Source organism: Rhinopithecus bieti, unplaced genomic scaffold (genome assembly GCF_001698545.2).
Source record: "Rhinopithecus bieti isolate Rb0 unplaced genomic scaffold, ASM169854v2 scaffold_4758, whole genome shotgun sequence".
Lineage (NCBI taxonomy): Eukaryota > Metazoa > Chordata > Mammalia > Primates > Cercopithecidae > Rhinopithecus > Rhinopithecus bieti.
This window is the reverse complement of record NW_016804504.1, coordinates 16054-38148: the sequence shown is the minus strand read 5'-3', so window position 1 is coordinate 38148 and position 22095 is coordinate 16054. Positions and strand designations below refer to the sequence as shown.

At 42.4% G+C, this 22095-nt stretch overlaps 2 protein-coding genes and 1 pseudogene across 4 annotated transcripts in view; 2 read left to right on the top strand and 1 right to left on the bottom strand.

Moving 5' to 3' along the window:
• Positions 1-1341, top strand: part of FBXO11 (F-box protein 11) — a 101149-nt gene extending 99808 nt beyond the window's left edge. For both annotated transcript variants that reach the window (XM_017868835.1, XM_017868834.1), the window contains exon 23: positions 22-1341. In XM_017868835.1, the coding sequence (XP_017724324.1) occupies positions 22-151 (130 nt within the window). In that variant the 3' untranslated portion in view covers positions 152-1341. The remainder of the gene's footprint in view (positions 1-21) is intronic.
• MSH6 (mutS homolog 6) lies at positions 1308-19340 on the bottom strand. Its single transcript, XM_017868833.1, has 9 exons — positions 19144-19340; positions 13902-14071; positions 7617-10161; positions 4497-4762; positions 3154-3271; positions 2496-2585; positions 1884-2038; positions 1591-1790; positions 1308-1478 (listed from the first exon to the last, which is right to left on the bottom strand). The coding sequence occupies exons 1-9, from the start codon at positions 19301-19303 to the stop codon at positions 1397-1399; spliced, it is 3786 nt and encodes a 1261-aa protein (XP_017724322.1). The 5' UTR covers positions 19304-19340; the 3' UTR covers positions 1308-1396.
• LOC108527517 (60S ribosomal protein L27a-like) lies at positions 11030-11846 on the top strand (annotated as a pseudogene). The gene has a single exon (XR_001884837.1). The product of XR_001884837.1 is annotated as a 60S ribosomal protein L27a-like (transcript).
• Positions 19341-22095: the final 2755 nt, after the last annotated feature.

Sequence of the window (22095 nt, the reverse complement as noted above, 5' to 3'; positions counted from 1 at the left end):
TGAGTTTTTATTTTGCTTTAGGTTTTTCTGTGACTGTGGTGCTGGAACACTGTCTAATCCTTGTACATTAGCTGGTGAGCCTACACATGATACAGATACACTATATGACTCTGCTCCACCTATAGAATCTAATACATTGCAGCACAACTGAATTCCTTCCCTAAAGAAAAAGTCCTGCCATTGTAACATCATAACTTAAAACATTTTTTTGGAAGAAGATTTAACATATTTGCCCATGCTACAGGAAGAGACTGTATTAAAAATGGATACACAAGGTCAGTTGACACTATGAAGCTCAAGCTACCAAAAAGAAAGTGGCAATATATTGACTCAGGATCTCAAAGCTGGGTGTTTTAGCATTACTGTGTAAAGACTTGAAGGGACAGAAGTGAAGAAAATAAGCTGCAATTTTGTACAGATACCAACTTCTGAAAAGCTGGTGTTTTTACAACTAGCATTGAATGCAGTCCAATTTGCAGTAGTAATCTTCAGTAGACAAGCAGCTTTGTTGCTGCCTTTATGGACATGGGTACCAATTGCTTTTGTAATATGGTAAAAATGTGAGCTAGCACTTCTGCGTTCCTTTTGATTTTTTTTTTAACATGTATTCAGATTGAGAAATATGATTTTAATGCTTTAATCTCATGTAGTTTGTTTTTAATTTCAAGCAAAATCTTATTGTACTTGAATGTGCCCTGTTTTGTTAGCACACCTAGACTTGCTGTAAACTGTACTCATGTCCCAGTATGTACGTTCTTTCTATGAAAGAGAAAACACTAATCTTAAATTATATCCAGCAATGTTTCTGGTATCCTTTAAGAAAAGTTAAGACTATTATTTTCTTCCCTTCCCTGTGCAGCATTCAAAATCACCCCTAGAAAAAGTGAGTGTTTTAATGAGACTTCCTAGGAAGGGATGCACTGTAAAACAAAAGTATTCTTGTAACTCAGTTTTGTGAAAGGTAAACTACTATGTTTTAAAGTACACTTTAGAAAGTCTCTTCAAAACATCCTGTATTTGAACTCTGTTCATAGTTTTTTTTTGAACAGTTTAGACAAAACTGCTGGAAATTAAAACAATTTCCTGCATTAAGCTGAGACAAGTATATATACAGCCCTATACAGTTTCCTAGCTTTCCCTCCCCCATTTATGTGTATTGGTGACAGTGGGTATAAAACAGCCTGAAAGTGTATGCATGTACCATAACATCTAGACTTAATATATTGTGGAGTATTCAATAACCATTATGTAGAAGGTAGATAAGAATTAAAAGGGTTTAATTTCCTAGAAAGAAAATGGAAAAATGGTCATTTTTAAAAAATAAAGTTTATTAGATCATAATGTTGTCTGAATTTACCAAGTTTGTCAGAAGTCAACTCAAAGCTTCCAATGTAGTCTATAATTCCTTAATCAAAGTCAGCAATTTATGGACAGCTTCAGCATCTACAGTTGACCTTTCACTAGCCAGGCAAACTTCCCTTAAAATTAAAAAAAAAAAAATTTTTTTTTTTGTTTTCATAGTGCATCCATCCCTCCCGCTTTTACTGTTTTTATGAAACTTAAGGTCAGTTATAATTCCATTATAGTTACCGAAATAATCGTAGAGACTGATTCATCTTCTCAAATTCTCTTGCTTTTCTATGTCCCTTTTGAATAACTTCCTCTGGGAGATTAGCAAGCCTTGCTGCATTAAAGCCATAGCTTTTAGGACAAGCTCCCTTAATGAATTTATAGAGGAAGGTAATAGTCTCCTGGCTGGGGTCTTCACATTCATTTTCTACCATGCATGCCTTAAGAAAGAAAAATATTAGCGATACATGTGCTAGCAACAGAAGGGCCCTCTCAAAAAACCGAATTTGTGGAAAAAAACTATTTGCACATACCATATGTCCTAAGCGCACAGCAACATTTTGAGAATAATCTTCTACTAGTGAATGGTAGTGAGTTGAAAATAATGTACGACATTTTATAGTCTCAGCAAGTTCTTTAACAACTGCATTTGCTATTGCTGTCCCATCAAATGTTGCAGTACCTCTTCCTGTTAAAGTAAAATATGCATAAGGATGTAACTCAAGGGAATTAAAATAAAAATGCTAGGACAGAAAAATAGCATCTGTTAGTACATCCATGTCTAAAAGCATTCTATAAATAGACCTTGTTTAGCTAAACAAGTCTGCTTAGCAGCCCATGGGGAGTGAGGTTTCTTTTAAAGAAAATACAGTATCGCTCAAGGTCAGAAACTTCCTGAGTCCTCCTATTAAGTGTTCTCATCCCTGTATTATAACAAATGCTTTGTTATAACTGAACAATGTAAGGCCTAGTAATTAATGGGTAATCAAGAGCCTTTAACAATATCACCTTTTATCTGCAACTATGGGTCTGTGCCATAATGGTGAGTGCATGCTCTAAAGACAGTCATATTTATAATCTTCTAGAAAAATTCTTTGGACAAATGTTTGTAAGATAGCCTTCAAATGAAAAGTTTAATGTCTTACCTAATTCATCCACAAGCACCAGAGAATGTGCTGTTGCATGCGTAAGTATGCTGGCAGTTTCACTTAATTCAACAAAAAATGTACTTTCACCTAAAAAAAAAAAAATCACAAATGCAAATCACATAAATTCATCTTTCAGCTTATATAGCTATCATGAGCTACACATATTGGTATAAAATATTAAATCTCATTAAGAGACTGTACAGTGATTGGCCAGGCACAGTGACTCACGCCTGTAATCCCAGCACTTTAGGAGGCCGAGGCAAGCAGATCGCCTGAGGTCAGGAGTTTGAGACCAGCCTAACATGGTGAAACCCCGCTTCTACTAAAAATACAAAAAATTAGCTGGGTGTGATGGCGTGTGCTTGTAATCCCAGCTACTGGAGAGGCTGAGGCAGGAGAATCACTCGAACCTGGAGGCAGAGGTTGCAGTGAGCCAAGATCATGCCATTGCACTTCATCTTGGGCAACAAGAGCGAAACTCCATCTCAAAAAAAAAAAAAAAAAAGAGACTATGCAATTCTTAAAAAGTGTTGTTTTTAAAGTAACACCAGAAAAATCAAACATTAGATTTAAAAGGCTCATGTACAAGAAGCAAATGTCTTTTACCATATATAAATGAATGAATGAGAACTCAGGTGGGAAATAAAAAACTCACCTGACATTATTCTATCTGAGGCACCAAGTCTAGTAAACACTCTATCAATTGGTGTGAGCCTGCACACTTCAGCGGGGACGTAACAACCCATCTGGGCCATTACAGCTAATAAGCCAGCCTGTGGATGAGGGAGGAAAAGGTCTTTTATGACTGTTAGCAACAGTTTTACAGACAATAAACTTTTGTCTTTCTTATGAACCCTTATGTAAGAGCTAGGCACTCTAAAAAAACTTTCACAATCCTGTGTAGGTTGGTTCTATTCTGAAATCCATTTGCTAAAATAGAGAAAGTTGAGGCTGAGAGAGACAAGAGGCATAGGGCCTCACTGGCCTTCAAAACATCAGAGCCTGCTTACTAACCCACTACCCTAGTGATTCTCAACGTTGGCCAGAATAGAATCACCTACGAGCTCTTTAAAACTACTAGAGATGCCTAGAATCAATTCCAAACAAGAGAATCCATTTCAGGATGGAATCTCTGCACCTTTTTTTTTTTTTACATTGTCACAGGTGATTCTGATTTAAAGAAAAAATTTGGAAATCACTATACACATTATACTGCCTCTCTCTAGCAAACTAGGTGAACAGAAGTATACTATAATGCAGGAGAGCAGCAGGGACCAGCCAATTACTACTTCCATTTCTTACAACCTTTTAAAAATACAAAAAAACTTTACAAGTTCTGTGGCTGGTCAACCCCTGGTTATAAAGGGAAGATAAATATAATGCCATAAGAATTTTCTTAAAAAATGAGCTAGGCATGGTGGTGCACATCTATAGTCCCAGCTACTGGGGAGCAGGAGGATGGGTTGAACCTGGGAGGTCGAGGCTGCAGTGAGCTGTGATGGCGTCACTGCACTTCAGCCTTGGCAACAAAAAGGGGCCAGCATGTCATCCCTAAAGAGCAGTTTCCAACAGTTGCTAGAGGTCATGAACTGTTATTTGCTCTCTTACCTAAGTTGGCCATAGGCTGTTCACATGAAGCGTTTCTGCAAATGAGTCTAATTTAAGGATAAACCTGTAACATTTCATCTTTTCATACAGCCTTTGTATTTTTGTTCATTATGATTGTACCTACCTTCTGAGGAAATGAATTCAAGTCAAAGAGTCTCAAGACCTGAATGACTGACCTCCTTCCCCTTTTTAACATATATTCCCCTTAACATTAAGCAGAGATGTTTCAGGTAAATACTCACTTTTATAACACAGGGAGTATTTCCCTTTGCTTTCTATTAAGTCACTGGCTGAATTTTATGTAACTGTGTTTGGAAAATGATCACATAAGTATGTTGTTCCTAATGTCGCAAATGACTTTCTGATAACAAAACCTTAAGAAGCAGTTACCTGTCTCATGAGTGTAGACTTGCCCCCCATATTTGGTCCAGTAACAAGCACACAAGAGGCTTTGCCATTTTCCTGCTCCTCTTCCTCACAGCCTATTAGAATGTCATTAGGAATAAAATCATCTCCAAAAAAAGTCTTCGTAATGCAAGGATGGCGTGATCCTTTAAGCTCTAAGAAGGGGGGAGTATCTTCTGGCAACAGAATTACTGGGCGACACATAGGACCATCACCCCCTCGACTGTAGTTAGCCAGGCACAGTAAGACGTCTGTTAAAAAAGAGGGTAACAAGTGAGGCTTCATCTTTGGAGGTTTTATCAGCCTAAGTGTTTTACAGATCTTCATTATAACACGTTTCATTATAAGAGAGAATTTTCAATTACAGTCTAAAGATCTCCCCCCTCAAAATACATCTAACATCTGGACCAAAGAAGTGCCAAGGGAAAGCTAAAAGAGCAGAGGCCAGGCACGGTGGTTCACGCCTGTAATCCCAGCACTTCAGGAGGCCAAGGCAGGCAGATCACGAGGTCAGCAGTTCAAGACCAGCCTGACCAACAGGGTGAAACCTTGGCTCTACTAAAAATACAAAAACTAGCGGTGCTGCTGTGGGCAGCCTACTCAGGATGCAAATATGTATATAATACAGGTGGCACATAATACAGGTGGCACATGCCTGTAATCCCAGCTATTCAGGAGACTGAGGCAGGAGAATCACTTGAACCTGGGAGGTGGAGGCTGCAATGAGCCAAGATCGCACCACTGCACTCCAGCCTGGGCAACAGAGAGACTCTATCTCAAAAAAAAAAAAAAAAAGCACAGAGACATGCTACACTTAAGCCTCTTAGCAGAATGTGCCAAAGTTGGCACACTGATATTAAAACAATCTCTGAACACTGGTTTTTGAACGCCTGTGCTGAGGAAGGATTTTAAATTAACCAGTAACCAAATGCGACACACTAAAAGGAAGTATATTATTCTGTTCCATTGGATACTTGTGTTCAGATCAAAATAGTGTTGTATTACTGTGTTACAAATTCAGGTAAACTACGGTTATTTAAAAACAAAAACAGGGCTGGGCGCAGTGGCTCATGCCTGTGATCCCAGCTCTTTGGGAGATCAAGGTGGGCAGATCACTTTGAGGTCAGAAGTTCAAGACTAGCCTGGCCAACATGGTAAAAACCCTGTCTCTACCAAAAATACAAAAATCAGCCAGGTGTGGTGATGACCACCTGTAGTCCCAGCTACTCAGGAGGCTGAAGCAGGAGAATTGCTTGAACCCAGCAGTTCGAGGCTGCTATGAGCTAGTCATCCCATTGTACTCGTCTGAAAAGAACAAGACCCCGTCCCTAAAAAATTTAAAAAACATATACAACATAAACCTAAACTATAAAACAGCAATGGTTCCAGGTAATGTTGGCCATGACATTTAAAGAACAAAATTATTTATGAAGTTGAGATGGTTGCCAAATTGTAAATTCCTAACTCAGGGCTTTGAAAAATCAATTGCAGGAAAGAATCTTCGACAATTTGGCTACAGAAAAAAGGAATGACTGACCTTTTAAAACTGTATGCAGATGGACTCACTGAAATACAGGAGTTGTAATAAAATGAAATTTTAAAATGATGGATCAACAGATAGTGTAACAAAGCACCTTGAAACAGTATTCACCAAATAATAAAAAGCTCAAATAAAAATAAAATTTGATCTAAAATAAAGTCTGTCTCATGAAGTATAACACATTTAAAAATCTTTTGGGCCGAGTGCGGTGGCTCATGCCTGTAATCCCAGCACTTTGGGAGGCCAGGGCAGGTAGGTCACCTGAGATAAGGAGTTCAAGACCAGCCGGGCCAACATGGCAAAACCCTGTCTCTACTAAAAATACAAAAAATGGCTGGGCGTGGTGGCTCATGCCCATAGTCTTAGCTACTTGGGAGGCTGAGACAGGAGAATCGCTTGAACCTGGGAGGCGGCAGTTGTAATGAGCCAAGATTGTGCCATTGCACTCCAGCCTGGGCAAGAACAAGACTCCATCTCAAAAACAACAAATCCTTTGGCCAGGCCCAGTGGCTCATGCCTGTAATCCTAGCACTTTTGGGAGACTAGAGGATCACTTGAGGTCAGGAATTTGAGACCAGCCTGGGCAACATAGGGAAGCTTCATCTCCCTTCCCCCACCAAAAAAATAAAGCGGGGCAGGCAAGTGCTTACCTATAAATCCTAGCTACCTAGGAGGTAGATATGAGAGGTCTGTCCTGGGTAACAGAGCAAGACACTGTCTGAAAACAAAAACCTTTTGTTCAATTTAATTAAAGACTGAAGAAAGGGCCAGGTGCAATGGGTCATGCCTATAACCTCGGCACTTTGGGAAGCCGAGGCAGGAGGATCACTTGAGCCCAGGAGTTCAAGACCAGCCCTGGCAAACAGTGAGACCCCATGTCTCTACAAACATTTAAATATGAGCCATGCTTAGTGGTGCGTATCTGTAGTCTCAGCTTCCTGGGGAGGCTGAGGTGGAAAGATCACTTAAGCCTGGGAGGTCAAGGCTGCAGTAGCCATGGTTGTGTCACCATACTCTAGCCTGGGTGACAGAGCAAGACCACATCTCAAGACTGAAGAAAGGCCACTAAGATAAAAGCGAGTTTCAGGCCGGGCGCGGTGACTCAAGCCTGTAATCCCAGCACTTTGGGAGGCCGAGGCGGGCGGATCACGAGGTCAGGAGATCGAGACCATCCTGGCTAACACGGTGAAACTCCGTCTCTACTAAAAATACAAAAAAACAAATTAGCCGGGCGAGGTGGCGGGCGCCTGTAGTCCCAGCTACTCGGGAGGCTGAGACAGGAGAATGGCGTAAACCCAGGAGGCGGAGCTTGCAGTGAGCCGAGATCACGCCACCGCACTCCAGCCTGGGTGACAGAGCAAGACTCCGTCTCAAAAAAAAAAAAAAACGAGTTTCAGGTGAGTAACTTAAATTGCTGTGGGCAGCCTAGTCAGGATGCAAATATGTATATGCATGTCAAAATATGTACCATATATACCTTTGTTACTTATGTTTAGGGATAATACAGAGCTGGCATAGAGCACTACGTATCCAAGCCTGAGGAACAAGCTTGTTCAGAGTCTTACCCAACACTGCGATACACTCTACAGCAGACTGCCAGTCCTTGTAATTTTTATCAAAGTTATAGAACAGTCGCCGCATGCAGTCCTTCAATGATACATCTCTCCGTTCTTCAGCATTTATGAGATTAGCCAACTTCTTCTCAATAGTTTTGGTCCAGTATCGTTTACAGCCCTTCTTGGTAGATTTCAATTCGTATTCTTCTGGCAAATTGCGAGTGGTGAAATTCTCAGGAATTTCCAACTGGTAACGGTTCCTACCAATCCCCCAATAGACTATGGTCCTACAGCCAATTCTGTTGCGCTGTTTCTCTAGGTATTCCAGGAGGCTCTGTTCATTTTCTCTTATGTCAGCAAGAGCTTGGTCATAATCAGAGTCAAAGCCTGCTTTGGGAGTAATAAGTCCAGTCTTTCGAGCCTTTTCATGGTCAAAGGCTGTATCCCATCGGTTCAGTTCTGTAGTCAAATCAGGAAAACGGCCTTCAGGATTTTTTGTCTGCAGAGAGATGACCTGCTTAAGGATTTTAGACTTAAAATCATCAATGACTTCTTCCATGATCCCTATAATTTTACACATTACTTTGAATCCTTCCAGAGCAGAAAGAAAATCAATGATCTTTTTTTTGCTGTATGTAGTTTCTTCATACATTATAGCCCTGCTATCTGGATGGTTCTGACTCTTCAAGGGAGACCCAACATTATGAATTTTACTGAGTAGTCTCTCAAGATCTGGAAGCTTCTTTAGAAGCTCTACAACTTCGGAGATTTTGTCAGGCACAACCATGAGGTCTTCTATGGCATCTAGACGATCATTGATAGCATAAGGGCTACAGAGTGGGGCACAAAGCCATTGCTTTAGGAGCCGCTTACCGAAGGGAGTATGGCAAGTATCAACCCTCTCTAGCAGGGTTCCTTCAGTAGAACCATTTGTTCCATTCAGAAAAATCTCCAAGTTGTTTAATGTCACTGCATCTAGCACCATTCGTTGATAGGCTTTGGTGAAGATAGCACCAGATCTTGTAGTGCTGACTATGTCAGAATCCAAGGGAATATATTCTTCAAAATTAGCCATTGATAAAAGCTCCTGATCAATAAGGCATTTTTTGAGGTAGAAGATACAACCACCTAGAGCAGAGAGGGCCAATTCACTTTTCTCTCCTGGTGTCAACCCAATGGAATCAGACTCTGAAGTCATACCTTTAAGCACCTGGGGTAACGTCACCCCAATGTCATCACTTAGCTTTTCCCTAAAATATCCTTCCTCAAGGAGAGTTCTCAAAGTTTTGGATGCATCCCAAAACTGGGAGCCAGGTATCAGACCTTCCTGAAGAGAAGAGGACAATGAACTCTTTAGAATTGTTTTCGTTTCCTTTGAGAGATTTCCTTTTTCAAATAAGACTTGTACTGGGGGATAGTGTGCCACTAGAGTCCTAAATCTCGAACAATGGCGATCATCTGAAAACTGACCTATGAAAAACTTTCCCAGTGAAGTATCAACAAAGCACACACCATATGCACGAGTATGGCCAGAAGAATCTTCCTCTTTTTCTTTGAGGCTAAGAAGATACTTACTGTAGTTCTCAGAGGGATCACCTTCCAGCACACTGTAAGTCTGTGTACCCTTGGTAATGATCCTACAGATCTCCCTCCTCACCACTCTATCATACTTGGATATATGTGCCATCTTTCGGCATCGTGCCTCCATCATTTCCGGAGTCTCAGTCTGTTCCACTCGTGCTACTTTATAGCCCTTCTGCACCAAGGAGTCCGAATAACGGCCAAATGCAATTTCAGGAAAGCCAGAATGGGCCCAGTTGCCTTTCATGAATACCAGCCCCAGTTCACTGACTCCAATCAGAGCATCCATGTGGTACAGTTCATAAAATTTCCCCACCTTGTAACAGATGACAAGATCAAAGTTCTGAGACTTAATCTGCCACCACTTCCTCATCCCAGGAGTACAGGAATTGAGGAAATCCTCAGGCACATAGAGTGTAGATGCATTAAAATCGGGGTGATCAGGCCGCCTCCTGTGCTCATCTCTTCTCTTTTCCTCCTTAAGCCATTCTAAAGTTTCATGATACCAAACAGTAGGGCGACTACTGTCATCACCACCTCCACTAACGTGGGCTTGGGATTCAGAATTTTGAGGGGCAGAGAAAGCACTCAAAGTATTCTTGGTTTCTGATGAAATGCCAGTTGCTCGTTTGGTAGCTGAGGGCATTTCCTTCCTAGAACTTTTCCTTTTAAGAGAGCCATTTCCAGTGACCACTCTCTTCCGCTTTCGAGCAACTTTGACAGGGCTGTTCGGGCCTTCACTCTCACTATCCCCCATTCCACTGCTTATTTCATCACTGCTTCCTTCCTCCTTAGTGTCTGGCTTAAATTCCACATCAGAGCCACCAATGTCACTCTCAGAGTCTGATATGACCCTTCGTTTTTTTATTTGGCGGCTACTTCGCCTAGATCCTTGTGTCTTAGGCTGTACTTCCTCTTCACTCTCAATTTCATTATCTTCTTCACTCTTATCTGTTACATAAGTTGTGCCTACCTGCCAGGCAAGGAAAGAGTATTTAAAAACAAATCAAAATTTGGAAAACCATAATATAGACAGTTAGACTTATGATTTTTTGACTTTATAATGGTACCCATGCAGCCACTGTTTTTCATTTTTAGTACAGTATTCGATAAATTACATGACATGGTCAATTCCTTGTTATAAAATAGGCTTTGTGTTACATGATCTTGCCCAACTTTAGGCTAACATTTAAGTGTTCTGAGCTTGTCTGAGATAGGTTAGGCTAAGCCCAAGCTACAATATTTGGTGGGGTAGGTGTATTAAACACATTTTTAGTTTATGTAACCCCATCATAAGTTGTGGAGCCATCTGTACTACTGTAAATTCTCTTAATATGCTGCAACTTCATATACCAAAAAAAGAACCCACCTCCAGAAATTAGAAACTTCTCAATGAACATCAACTTCAGTTTCACCTGACATTAAAACAATTGTCAGACCGGGCGCAGTGGCTCAAGCCTGTAATCCCAGCATTTTGGGAGGCCGAGACGGGCGGATCCCAAGGTCAGGAGATCGAGACCATCCTGGCTAACACAGTGAAACCCCGTCTCTACTAAAAATGCAAAAAAAATTAGCCGGGCATGGCGGCGAGCGCTTGTAGTCCCAGCTGCTTGGGAGGCTGAGGCAGGAGAATGGGGTGAACCCGGGAGGCGGAGCTTGCAGTGAGCCGGGATCGCGCCACTGCACTCCAACCTGGGCGACTGAGCGAGACTCCGTCTCAAAAAAATAAATAAATAAATAAAACAATTGTCATTTTCCATGCCAATAGTTCTCCTGCAAACATGGTGGAAAAAAACTCTCTGGACTTGCTGTAAGTGTGGCAGGCGCCAACCCCACCCCACAAAGTGACATAATACAAGAAGGGTAAGGATTCTCTGCCCACTGAAAGCAGCATTATGAAGGAATCAAGAGTGGGTATGGGGGTAAGTCAACTCTCTGGCTAAGAGACTAAAACTACAAAAAAGATTGCGCTGAGGCTTGAGTTTGAGTTCAAGCGCAATTCCAAGGGAATGCTATTAAGAGATGCAAGCATTTTGAACTGGGAGGAGGTAAGAAGAGAAGGCAGAATGATCCAGTTCTAAACCTCATCTTTTGTTTTACTATGAAGACGATAACATCTTGAGGTTATGTTCAAAAACACAAAGTGACTTTTTCGTCTGGGCTGCCGACATGCCATCCAGACTGAGGAAGACCTGGAAACTTCGGGGCCACGTGAGACACGGCGGCATAGGCAAGCACCAGAAGCACCCCGGAGGCTGCGGTAATGCTGGTGGTCTGCATCACCACCGGATCAACTTCAACAAATACCACCCAGGCTACTCTGGTAAAGTTGGTATGAGGCATTACCACTTAAAGAGGAACCAGAGCTTCTGCCCAACTGTCAACCTTGACAAATTGTGGACTTTGGTCAGTTAGCAGACACGGGTGAATGCTGCTAAAAACAAGACTGGGGCTGTTCCCATCATTGATGTGGTGCGATCGGGCTACTACAAAGTTCTGGGAAAGGGAAAGCTCCCAAAGCAGCCTGTCATCGTGAAGGCCAAATTCTTCAGCAGAAGAGCTGAGGAGAAGATTAAGGGTGTTGGGGGGGCCTGTGTCCTGGTGGCTTGAAGCCACGTGGAGGGAGATTCATTAAATGCTGACTACTTTAAAAAAAAAAAGAAAAAAAAAAACACAAAGTGCTGCACCAGGCGAAGTAGCAGGTGCCTGCAGAGAGAATCACTGAGCCCAACAGTTCAAGGTCAGCCTGGCAACACAGTGAGACCCCATCTCTAACAACAGGATTAAGTGATTGCTGTCATGGGAGTTCTATTTATGACAAAGCTGTTGGCATGACCATATATCATAAATATCAAGAGGTGATGTCCTCATTAATAGCGTAAGAAAGAAGTAAGCAACTTACACTGGTTCTAGTGTTTGCTCTTCCACAATTGGCTGTCTCAACTCAGGCCTAGCACCTTCACCTATTATGATCTCCCTCATTTGTTAAACCAGTATTAGGCTAAATGATCTCTGTAGTTGCCATCCAGTTATAAACCTCTGATAACGTTATGATCCTTAAGTTTCAACCTTAAAATTAAAATATCCACTTTATCAACTTGCTTATTCCCTATTTCATCTATTGAAAAAGGAACAAAACTTGAAACTGAGCTTAGTTATAGAGATGAATGTCTTTTAGGATGTAGCTCATTAATTTGATAGATCAGAGAATAATGATCTTTCAGCTTCCCTGGGCCACACTGGAGTTCAGAAAATAATGATTTTTCGGCTTCCCTGGGCCACACATAAAATACACTAACGCTAACGATAGCTGATGAGCTAAACAACAACAAAAAATCACAAAATGTTTTAAGAAAGTTTACGAATTTGTGTTGGGACAATTTAAACGCCGTCCTGGGTCACGGACTGGACAAGCTTGTTCTAAATTAATTATTTTTTTCACTTCCGTAACTTTTTTTTTTTTTTTTTGGTGACAGAGTCTTCTTGCTCTGTTACCCTGGCTGGAATGCACTGGTGCGATCTTGGCTCACTACAACCTCTGCCTCCCAAGTTCAAGCAATTCTCATGCCTCAGCCTCCTAAGTAATTGGGACTACAGGTGTGTGCCACCACGCCCAGCTAATTTTTGTATTTTTTACAGAAACAGAGTTGTGTTGTAAACTCTGTGTTGGCCAGGCTGGTCTTGAACTCCTGTCCTCAAGACATCCACCTGCCTCAGCTTCCTAAAGTGCTGAGATTACAGGCATTAACCACCACACCTGGCTCCTAACAAGTTTTAATTCACTTTATCCATGACCATTAAGGTTTGACCCAAGGTTGTATTTCAAGGTTTATTTAACATCTATTCTTACCAATGCAAAATACAACAAAAAAAGTTTTAGAATTAAAAGCATAAAGCTGGGGCTGGGCACTGGGGCTCATGCCTGTAATCCCAGCACTTTGGGAGGCCAAGGCAGCATATCCCTTGAACTCGAGAGTTTGAGACCAGCCTGGGTAACATAGCAAGACCCCATCTCAATTTTTTTTATAAAAAGCATAAAACTGGATAATTAATTTCTAGGGCCTGACTATACCCTTATACATGTATTACTCCATCTTTACTGTCCCAAGCTCTCTATTTCTTACCAAAATGGTACTACTTCTTGCTTACCCTCCCAGTAGGTTTGAAAACTAAGTAAAAAGGATGCTAGCTATTGAGATTCTAAGTAACCTAACTTATCCTACAGTCCAGGAAAGTACAGAAGTATGCATGTATGTATAATAAAATAATACAGCTGGGTGCAGTGGCTCATGCCTGTAATCCCAGCACTTTGGTAGGCCGAGGCGGGCAGATCCCAAGGTCAGGAATTCGAGACCAGCCTGGCCAATATGGTGAAACCCCGTTTCTACTAAAAATACAAAAATTAGCCAGGCATGGTCATGTGTGCCTGTAATCCCAGCCACTTGGGAGGCTGAGGCTGGAAAATCGCTGAAGCCAGGGAGATGGAAGTTGCAGTGAGCCTAAATCATGCCACTGCACTTCAGCCTGGGTGGCAAAGTGAGACTCCATCTCAAAAAATAAATAAATAAATAAATAAATAATAAAAATAAATTTAAAAAATAAAAAAAATACATATATACACACATATATAAAACAATCTTGTTAATCCACCCTCCCCCTTTCTTCCCCCATCACCCTAACATAAATAACAACTGAATGCTTGTAATGTCCCACCTCCATCTCTTCTTCCTCTTCTGGCTCTGAGGGCTCATCACAAACTGCCAATTCAAGCCTCTTAATCTTGTCTTTATTTAAGGCTTCATCTGCACGTTGCATTGCTCTCAGTATTTCAGGCTTTGCACTGTAAAAATGACCTCCCTTCTGGGCTTCCTTTGATTTTGAACCTAGAAAGAAATGTATTTATAAATAATAAGGGCTGGGTACAGGGGCTCACTCCTGTAATCCCAGCAGTTCAAGACCAGCCTGAGCAACATAGCAAACTCCATCTCTATCTTAAAATATATATATGCCAGGCACGGTGGCTCACGCCTGTAATCCAGCATTTTGGGAGGCTTAGGGGGGCAGACTACTTGAGGTCAGGAATTCGAGACCAGCCTGGGTAATGTGGTGAAACCCCATCTCTACCAAAAAAATAGAAAAATTAGCCGAAGGTGGTGGTATGCACCTGTAGTCCCAGCTACTTGGGAGGCTGAGGTGGAAGAAACACTTAAACCTGGGAGGCAGAGGTTGCAGTGAGCTGAGACTACACCACTGCACTCCAGCCTGGGCAACAGTGCAAGACCCTGTCTCAATGGAAAAAAAAAAATTATGTGTGTGTGTGTATGTATATATATATATATATATATACATACACACACACAAAATAACTTGTGGACACTTGACTCAACCTACAACATTTGCCCTAATGAACAAGAATGACAACAATTAAGTATAATTTGTAATGCCCCATTAATTTCTATTGATATAGATAGATCAATAAAGCATACAAGGAATACATATTGAGGGAAAAACTACTGGTGAAACTAAAATCACCAATTTTACTTCCCTGAAGGTGCCCTATGGGATCATCCAGGACTACTTAGTCTCTCTTCTAATGACCTGGGTGTACAGCCCAAAACAGGTAGGGTATACCTCTTCAAGTGAGGCAGAAGATTTAAAAGGGGTTTGAGAACCTTTCTTTAAAACTTACTGGCTTGGCCGGGCACGGTGGCTGAAGCCTGTAATCCCAGCACTTTGGGAGGCCGAGACGAGCGGATCACGAGGTCAGGAGATCGAGACCATCCTGGCTAATACGGTGAAACCCTGTCTCTACTTAAAAATACAAAAAACTAGCCGGGCAACGAGGCGGGCGCCTGTAGTCCCAGCTACTCTAGTCCCAGCTACTCGGGAGGCTGAGGCAGGAGAATGGCGTAAACCCGGGAGGCGGAGCTTGCAGTGAGCTGAGATCCGGCCACTGCACTCCAGCCTGGGTGGCAGAGCAAGACTCCGTCTCAAAAAAAAAAAAAAAAAAAAACTTACTGGCTGGGCACAATGGCTCATACCTGTAATCCCAGCACTTTGGGAAGCCAAGGTGGACAGATCATGAGGTCAGGAGTGCAAGACCAGCCTGACCAATACGGTGAAACCCCATCTCTACTAAAAATACAAAAAATTAGCTGGGCATGGTGGCACATGCCTGTAGTCCCAGCTACTCGGGAGGCTGAAGCAGGAGAATCACTTGAACTCAGGAGGCGGAGGTTGCAGTGAGGCAAGATCGCACCACTGCATCCCAGCCTGGGCAACAGAGCAAGACTCCATCTCAAAAATAAAAATAAAATAAAAAATAAAAACAAACAAAAAAACACTTCAGGAAGACAAAGACTACACTGTCAGTTACATGCAGCTATGATAATGAGTCTGTCCCAAAGACAACTAGATCAGATATATCTAAATACATAAAAGAATAACCAACCAATGTGCTACTTTAAGGGGCCTTCACATTTTGAAAAGGTAGCCCGTTCAGACTCAATGCGTTAAAATTTATTTCTCAAAACAGTTCGTTCCACCAAAATACAACTTTAGGGCTGGGCGTGGTGGCTCACACCTGTAATCCCAGCATTTTGGGAGGCCAAGGCGAGTGGATCACTTAAGGTCAGGGGTTCAAAACCAGCCTGGTCAACATGGTGACATCCGTCTCTCCTTAAAATACAAAAATTAACCAGGAGTGGTAGTGCATACCTGTAGTCTCAGCTACTAGGGAGACTGAGGCAGGAGGATCACTTGAACCCAGGAGACAGAGGTTGCATTGAGCCAAGATTGCACCATTGCACTCCAGCCTGGGTGACAACGTGAGACTCCGTCTCAAAAAAAGAAAAAAGAAACTGCCTCCCGGGTTCAAGCAATTCTCCTGCCTCAGCCTCCTGAGTAGCTGAGATTACAGGCATGCGCCACAATGCCCGGCTAATTTTTGTATTTTAGTAGAGACGGGGTTTCACCATGTTTGGCCAGGCTGGTCTCTAACTCCTGACCTCAGGTCATCTGCCCACCTCAGTCTCCCAAAGTGCTGGGATTACAGGCATGAGCCACCACACCTGGCCTTATTTATCTCTTTTTAAAGTCATTCTGGGCCGGCCCAGTGGCTCACGCCTGTAATCCCAGCACTTTGGGAGGCTAAGGTGGGCGGATCACTTAAGGTCAGGAGTTAGAGACCAGCCTGGCCAACATGGTGAAACCCCAACTCTACTAAAATATACAAAAATTATCAGGGCCTGGTGGTGGGCACCCGTATTCACAGCTACTCAGGAGGCAGAGGCAGGAGAATCGCTTGAACCCAGGAGGCAGAGATTGTAGTGAGCTGAGATTGTGCTATTCCACTCCAGCCTGGGTGATAAAGCGGGACTCTGTTGCAAAAAAAAAATAAAAGTCGTTCTGCCAAATACTTTTTTAAATCTCAAAATTGGTCCTAGAAGAAACTTCACATATCAACTGGTTCAATGAGAGATCATTTTATTCATTTATTATTTTATTTTATTTATTTTTGAGATGAAGTCTCACTCTGTTGCCCAGGCTGGAGTGCAGTGGCACGATCTCGGCTCACTGCAACCTCCACCTACCAGGTGTAAGCAATTCTCTGCCTCAGCTTCGCGAGTAGCTGGGATTACAGCTTATTTTTGTATTTTTAGTAGACACGGCATTTCACCATCTTGGTCAGGCTGGTCTTCAACATCTGACCTCATGATCCACCCGCCTGGGCCTCCCAAAGTGCTGGGATTACAGGTGTGAGCCACCGCATCTGGCATTTTTTTTTTTTTTAAAGACGGAGTCTCACTCTGTCGCCCAGATTGGAGTGCAGTGGTGTGATCTCGACTCACTGCAACCTCCATCTCCTGGGTTCAAGCGATTCTCTTGCCTCAGCCTCCCAAGTAGCTGGGATTACAGGCATGTGCCACCACGCCCAGCTAATTTTTGTATTTTTAGTAGAGACGGGGTTTCACCATGTTTGCCAGGCTAGTCTCAAACTCCTGACCTCAGGTCATCTGCCCGCCTTGGCCTTCCAAAGTGCTGGGATTACAGGTGTGAGCCACTATGCCGAGCCTCAATGCAACCCCAATGAGATTCATTTTAAATACAAGTAAACAGTATCAGAAAATAAGTTACTTTAGCCAGATCACCCAACTACTTGGGAATCTGATGCAGGAGGATCACTGGAGGCTACGAATTCAAGACCACCCTGGAAAACATAGCAAGACCTTCATCTCTTAAAAAAAAAAAAAAAAAAAAAACCTATTTAAAAATTAGCCAGGTGTGGTGGCAGATACCTCTAGTCCCAGTTACTGAGGAGGCTAAAGCAGGGGGGAATCACTTGAGCCCAGGAGTTCAAGGCTCCAGTGAGCTATGATCCCAACACTATACTCCAGGCTAGGTGACCAAGTGAGACCCCCATCTATTGAAAACAAAACGAAAAAGTTGGCTGAGCCCGGGGGCATGGTGGCTCATGCCTACAGTCTTAGCACTTTGGGAGGCTGAGGTGGGCGGACTGCTTGAGCTCAGGCAGGAGTTTGAGACCAGCTTGGGCAAAATGGCAAAACTCTGTCTCTATTTCTTTTAAAAAGATTAAAAGAAAAAACAAGTTACTTTGCTTGGCCAAGATTATATGACAAATTGGTAGAAGAGAGAACAAAACTTCCCAAACCTCTTTCCACCTGTATGTCAGATCACCATTTAGATTTAATTTTAGACAAAATGCCCCCAACCCTTTTTTGTAGGATGAGCACTATGATGAAAGAGTATGATTCTGGGAATTTCCCAGTTATGTGGGAAACTGACCCTTGTTCGGATTTTACAATACTGAGTTCAACAACGTACTAGACTGGAGACTCTTGGGAGGCCGAAGTCGCAGATCACCTGAGGTCAGAAGTTGGAGACCAGCCTGGCCAACATGGTGAAAACCCATCTCTACTAAAAATACAAAAATTAGCTGGGCAGCCAGGCACAGTGGCTCACGCCTATAATCCCAGCACTCTGGGAGGGGGAAGTGGGTGGACTACTGGAGGTGAGGAGTTCAAGACCAGCTTGGCCAACATGGTGAAACCCCGTCTCTACTAAAAATACAAAAATTTAGCTGGGCATGGTGGCGTGCACCTGTAATCCCAGCTACTCGGGAGGCTGAGGCAGGAGAATCACTTGAACCCAGGAAGTGGAGGTTGCAGTGAGCTGAGATTGCACCATTGCACTCCAGCCTGGGCCAAAAGAACAAAACGCCATCTCAAAAAAAAAAAAAAATAGCCAGGCGACATGGCATGTGCCTATAATCCCAAGCTACTCGGGAGGCTGAGGTAGGAGAAACTCTTGAACCCAGAGGCAGAGGTTGCAGTGGGCTGATATCGTGCCGCTGCACTCCAGCCTGGGCAACAGAGTGAGACTCTGTCTCCAAAAAAAAAAAAAAAGAGAATTTGTGCAAGAGATGATGGGGTGCACCTAGCCCAAGTGAAGCTAAACGTGCAGGGCTGTTGACGTCTGTGATAAATAAGACTAGACCTGGGAAAAGAAAGTTATGGTTCCAGGAGTTCGGTGTGAAATTCAACTCAGATGTGTTCATGAGTGAGTAGTTTGGAGGCCAGGTAGTGTGCATCTCCATCTTTCCTAGAGAATGTCGCTAATCTATAGGCTATGTATCCTGATGACATTAACTTTCTCTTGGACTCTTCAAGATGGGGGGACAGTTTAGTTTACCCTTATTATATTAAGGGTATAATACTGCTGTAAGTCACTCAAAGGACAGAAATAAAAATTCCATTCTACAAAACAAAACAGCTAAAGACCACGTTATATCCCTTTTCCATGCCAGAAGCTTTCACAACTACCACCCTTGCAATTTACTGGGGTAAAATACACTTAATTGCACCATATGGAAAAAAGTCTCTCTCTCTCTCTCTCTCTCTCTCACACACACACACACAGCAGTAGTGACTCTTACCTGTATATGGCTTTAAAAGTCTTTTGCTAACCCAGCCCCGTGTTGGGCTGTCATCAAAAAACTGTACATGAACACGGACTGATTTCCCTTTCTCGCGGATGAATGTTCCATCAAAGGGGTGGTTGTAAACCAGACAAGGCCACCAGGGGTAACCCTCCATCTTGGCCCAAACCAAATCTCCTGGTGAGAAGTCACAACTGTTGCCAAAAGGAAATACATAACTTAGTTAATATTTGGTCAAGTTTCCTTAAAGGCAGTTACCTACAAATAAACAATTCCAAGAAAGGTATCATTAAGACTCCTTTGAAGTCTTCTGGCATTAATATTGAAGCACAGAAATTCTAGAATAATTTTAAAGTCGCATTCAAGTCATTTTAAAACGTAAGCAAGCTGCTATCATAGTGCATATTTATGAAGACAAACACAAATATAGTTATGTTATTAGGGTAAGAAACTTACTCAGAATCAAAGTTTAAAAACCATGGCAGAATTTTGGTATAATGCTGATGGCAGGAAAAAGGCATGGACTCACTGTATATGCTCTCCAAATTAATAGCTCCTATACAATATGGTATGTACATATCAGAAACAGGATCTAACTCACAATATTACTATAAAGCATACTGATTATATAATTTACTAATTAAGTAAATTATCTAATTCATTAGACTTGCTTGGAATCTTTCTCACTTAAAATCCTATGTATTCTGAAAGCTACCTAACACTCTATTACCCCACACACACACAAACTAGTTTTGCGGAAAAACTCAAGTCAACAAGTGAGTGCCTAACATGCCAGAGTATATATTGCTACAAAATCAGAAACAGATTTTGCATCTTCACAAAAATAGATTTAGCCCTGTGAGTTTTCAGGGGCAGGGGGGAGGAATCTAATAGAATACAGAAGAGCTGCCCGTCAGTGATGGAGAGGCCACAAACTGCTGATAATCCCTGCCTAAGTATTAGATACCTAGGCCTGCTCAAAGGTTTCACTGAATAACTTCAAAATTAAAAGAGGCACATAACAAGAACATTTGAGACATTTTAGAATAACAATTAGGCAATTGAAACCACATGATTTAGACCCAATCATGAAATATAAAGTCTCCCTTTCTTCAAAAAATGTAAGTATAGGCTGGGCACAGTGGCTCACGCATGTAATGTGAGCAATTTGGGAAGCCAAGAGGGAGATCGCTTCAGACCAGGAATTCAAGACCCATCTAAGCAATGTAGTAAGGCATGGTCTCTAATTAAAATTTTAAAAAATTAGCTGGTTATGGTGGCACACACCCCTATAGTCCCAGCTACTTTAGAGGCCAAGGGGGGAGGATCACTTGAGCCCACGAGTTTGAGATCAGCCTGGGCAACATAGTGAGACCTCGACTGTACAAAAAACTCCAAAAAAAATAACCAAGTGTGGTGGCACACATCTGTAGTCCCAACCACTAGGGAGGCTAAGACAGAAAGATCACCTTAGCCTGAGGGGGTTCAGACTGCAGCAAGACCCTATCTCCAAAAAAATAATAATAATAAAATAACTCAAGTCTCTGACTGAGACCTGAAAGGCATGTGCAAAAAGGAACTCATTTTAAAAGTTTTATATCTATAACTATAATATGTAATCAAGTTTTCTTTTCTTTTTGGTGGGGGGCGGTGGGCGGGCCAGGTTCTTACTCTGTCACCCAGACTGGAGTGCAGTGGCGTGATCTCGGCTCACCAGCCTCTGCCTCCTGGGTTCAAGCGATTATCCTGTCTCAGCCTCCGGAGTAGCTGGGATTACAGGCGTGCGTCACTACTTTGCAGCTAATTTTTGTATTTTTAGTAGAGGTGGGGTTTCACTGTGTTGGCCAGGCTGGTCTTGAACTCCTGACTTCAAATGATCTACCTGCCTCAGACTCCCAAAGCGCTGGGATTACAGCATGAGCCACCACACCCCCTTTTTTTTTTTTTTTTTTTTTTGGTGAGACAGTTTTGCTCTGTCACCAAGGCTGGAGTGCAATGGCGCTATCTCGGCTCACTGCAACCTCCACCTCCCCGGTTTAAGCGATTCTTGTGTCTCAGCCTCCTGAATAGCCAAGACTATAGGCACGTGCCATCACACCTGGCTTATTTTTGGATTTTTTTGTAGAGTCAGGGTTTTGCCATGTTGGCCAGGCTCGTCTCGAACTCCTGACCTCAAGTGATTCACCCGCCTTGGCCTCTCAAAGTGCTAGCATTACAGGCGTGAGCCACCACACCCAGCCAAATAAAGTATTTAAGCATTCTAGTTTTATTCCAAAGTAAATACAGTAGGCTCAACAAACGTATCCTTGGGTTCCAGTCCAGATTCAACCAACCTAGATTAAAATTTTTAAATCAAAAATTTAAGACCAATAAAAAATAGTGGCCAGGTGTGATGACTCATGCCTGTAATTCCAACACTTTGGGAGGCTGAGGCAGGAGGACAGCTTGAGCCTGGGAGGTTAAAGGTGCAGTGAGGTGTGATCACTGTACTGCACTTCAGTCTGGGCAACAGAGCAAGACTGTTGCAAAAAAAGGAAAAAAAATACAAAATTTAAAATATAGTTGAACAACTGATTTCATGGCATTTACATTGTATTAAGCATTGTAAGTAATCTAGAGATAAAGTACAGGGGAGGATGTGTATAGGTTATATGCAAATACTACATTTCATGAGGGACTTGGACATCCAAGGATTTGGGTATTCACAGGAGGGTCCTGCAACCCCCTCAGATACAAAGGGAGGACTGTAACTTTAGTCTTAGACAAGGGCTGTTACCTTAGAACTCTGTCATGTGTAAAATGCAGTACAAATTGTTTTAAATGATGTATGAGGTCTCATGCTTTAAAAGATCACTAGAAAAGAATTATTTCGGCCGGGCGCGGTGGCTCAAGCCTGTAATCCCAGCACTTTGGGAGGCCGAGACGGGCGGATCACGAGGTCAGGAGATC

Bases quoted from the DNA above. Each gene is read 5' to 3' on its own strand.
- MSH6 (XM_017868833.1), bottom strand. From the start codon at position 19,303: ATGGAGGGTTACCCCTGGTGGCCTTGTCTGGTTTACAACCACCCCTTT. The intron at 1,791-1,883 runs GTATGTGCAAAT...TTCTTTCTTAAG, and splicing joins CTGTGCGCTTAGGACATATG to GCATGCATGGTAGAAAATGA. The intron at 1,479-1,590 runs GTAACTATAATG...TTTAATTTTAAG, and splicing joins CAGTCTCTACGATTATTTCG to GGAAGTTTGCCTGGCTAGTG.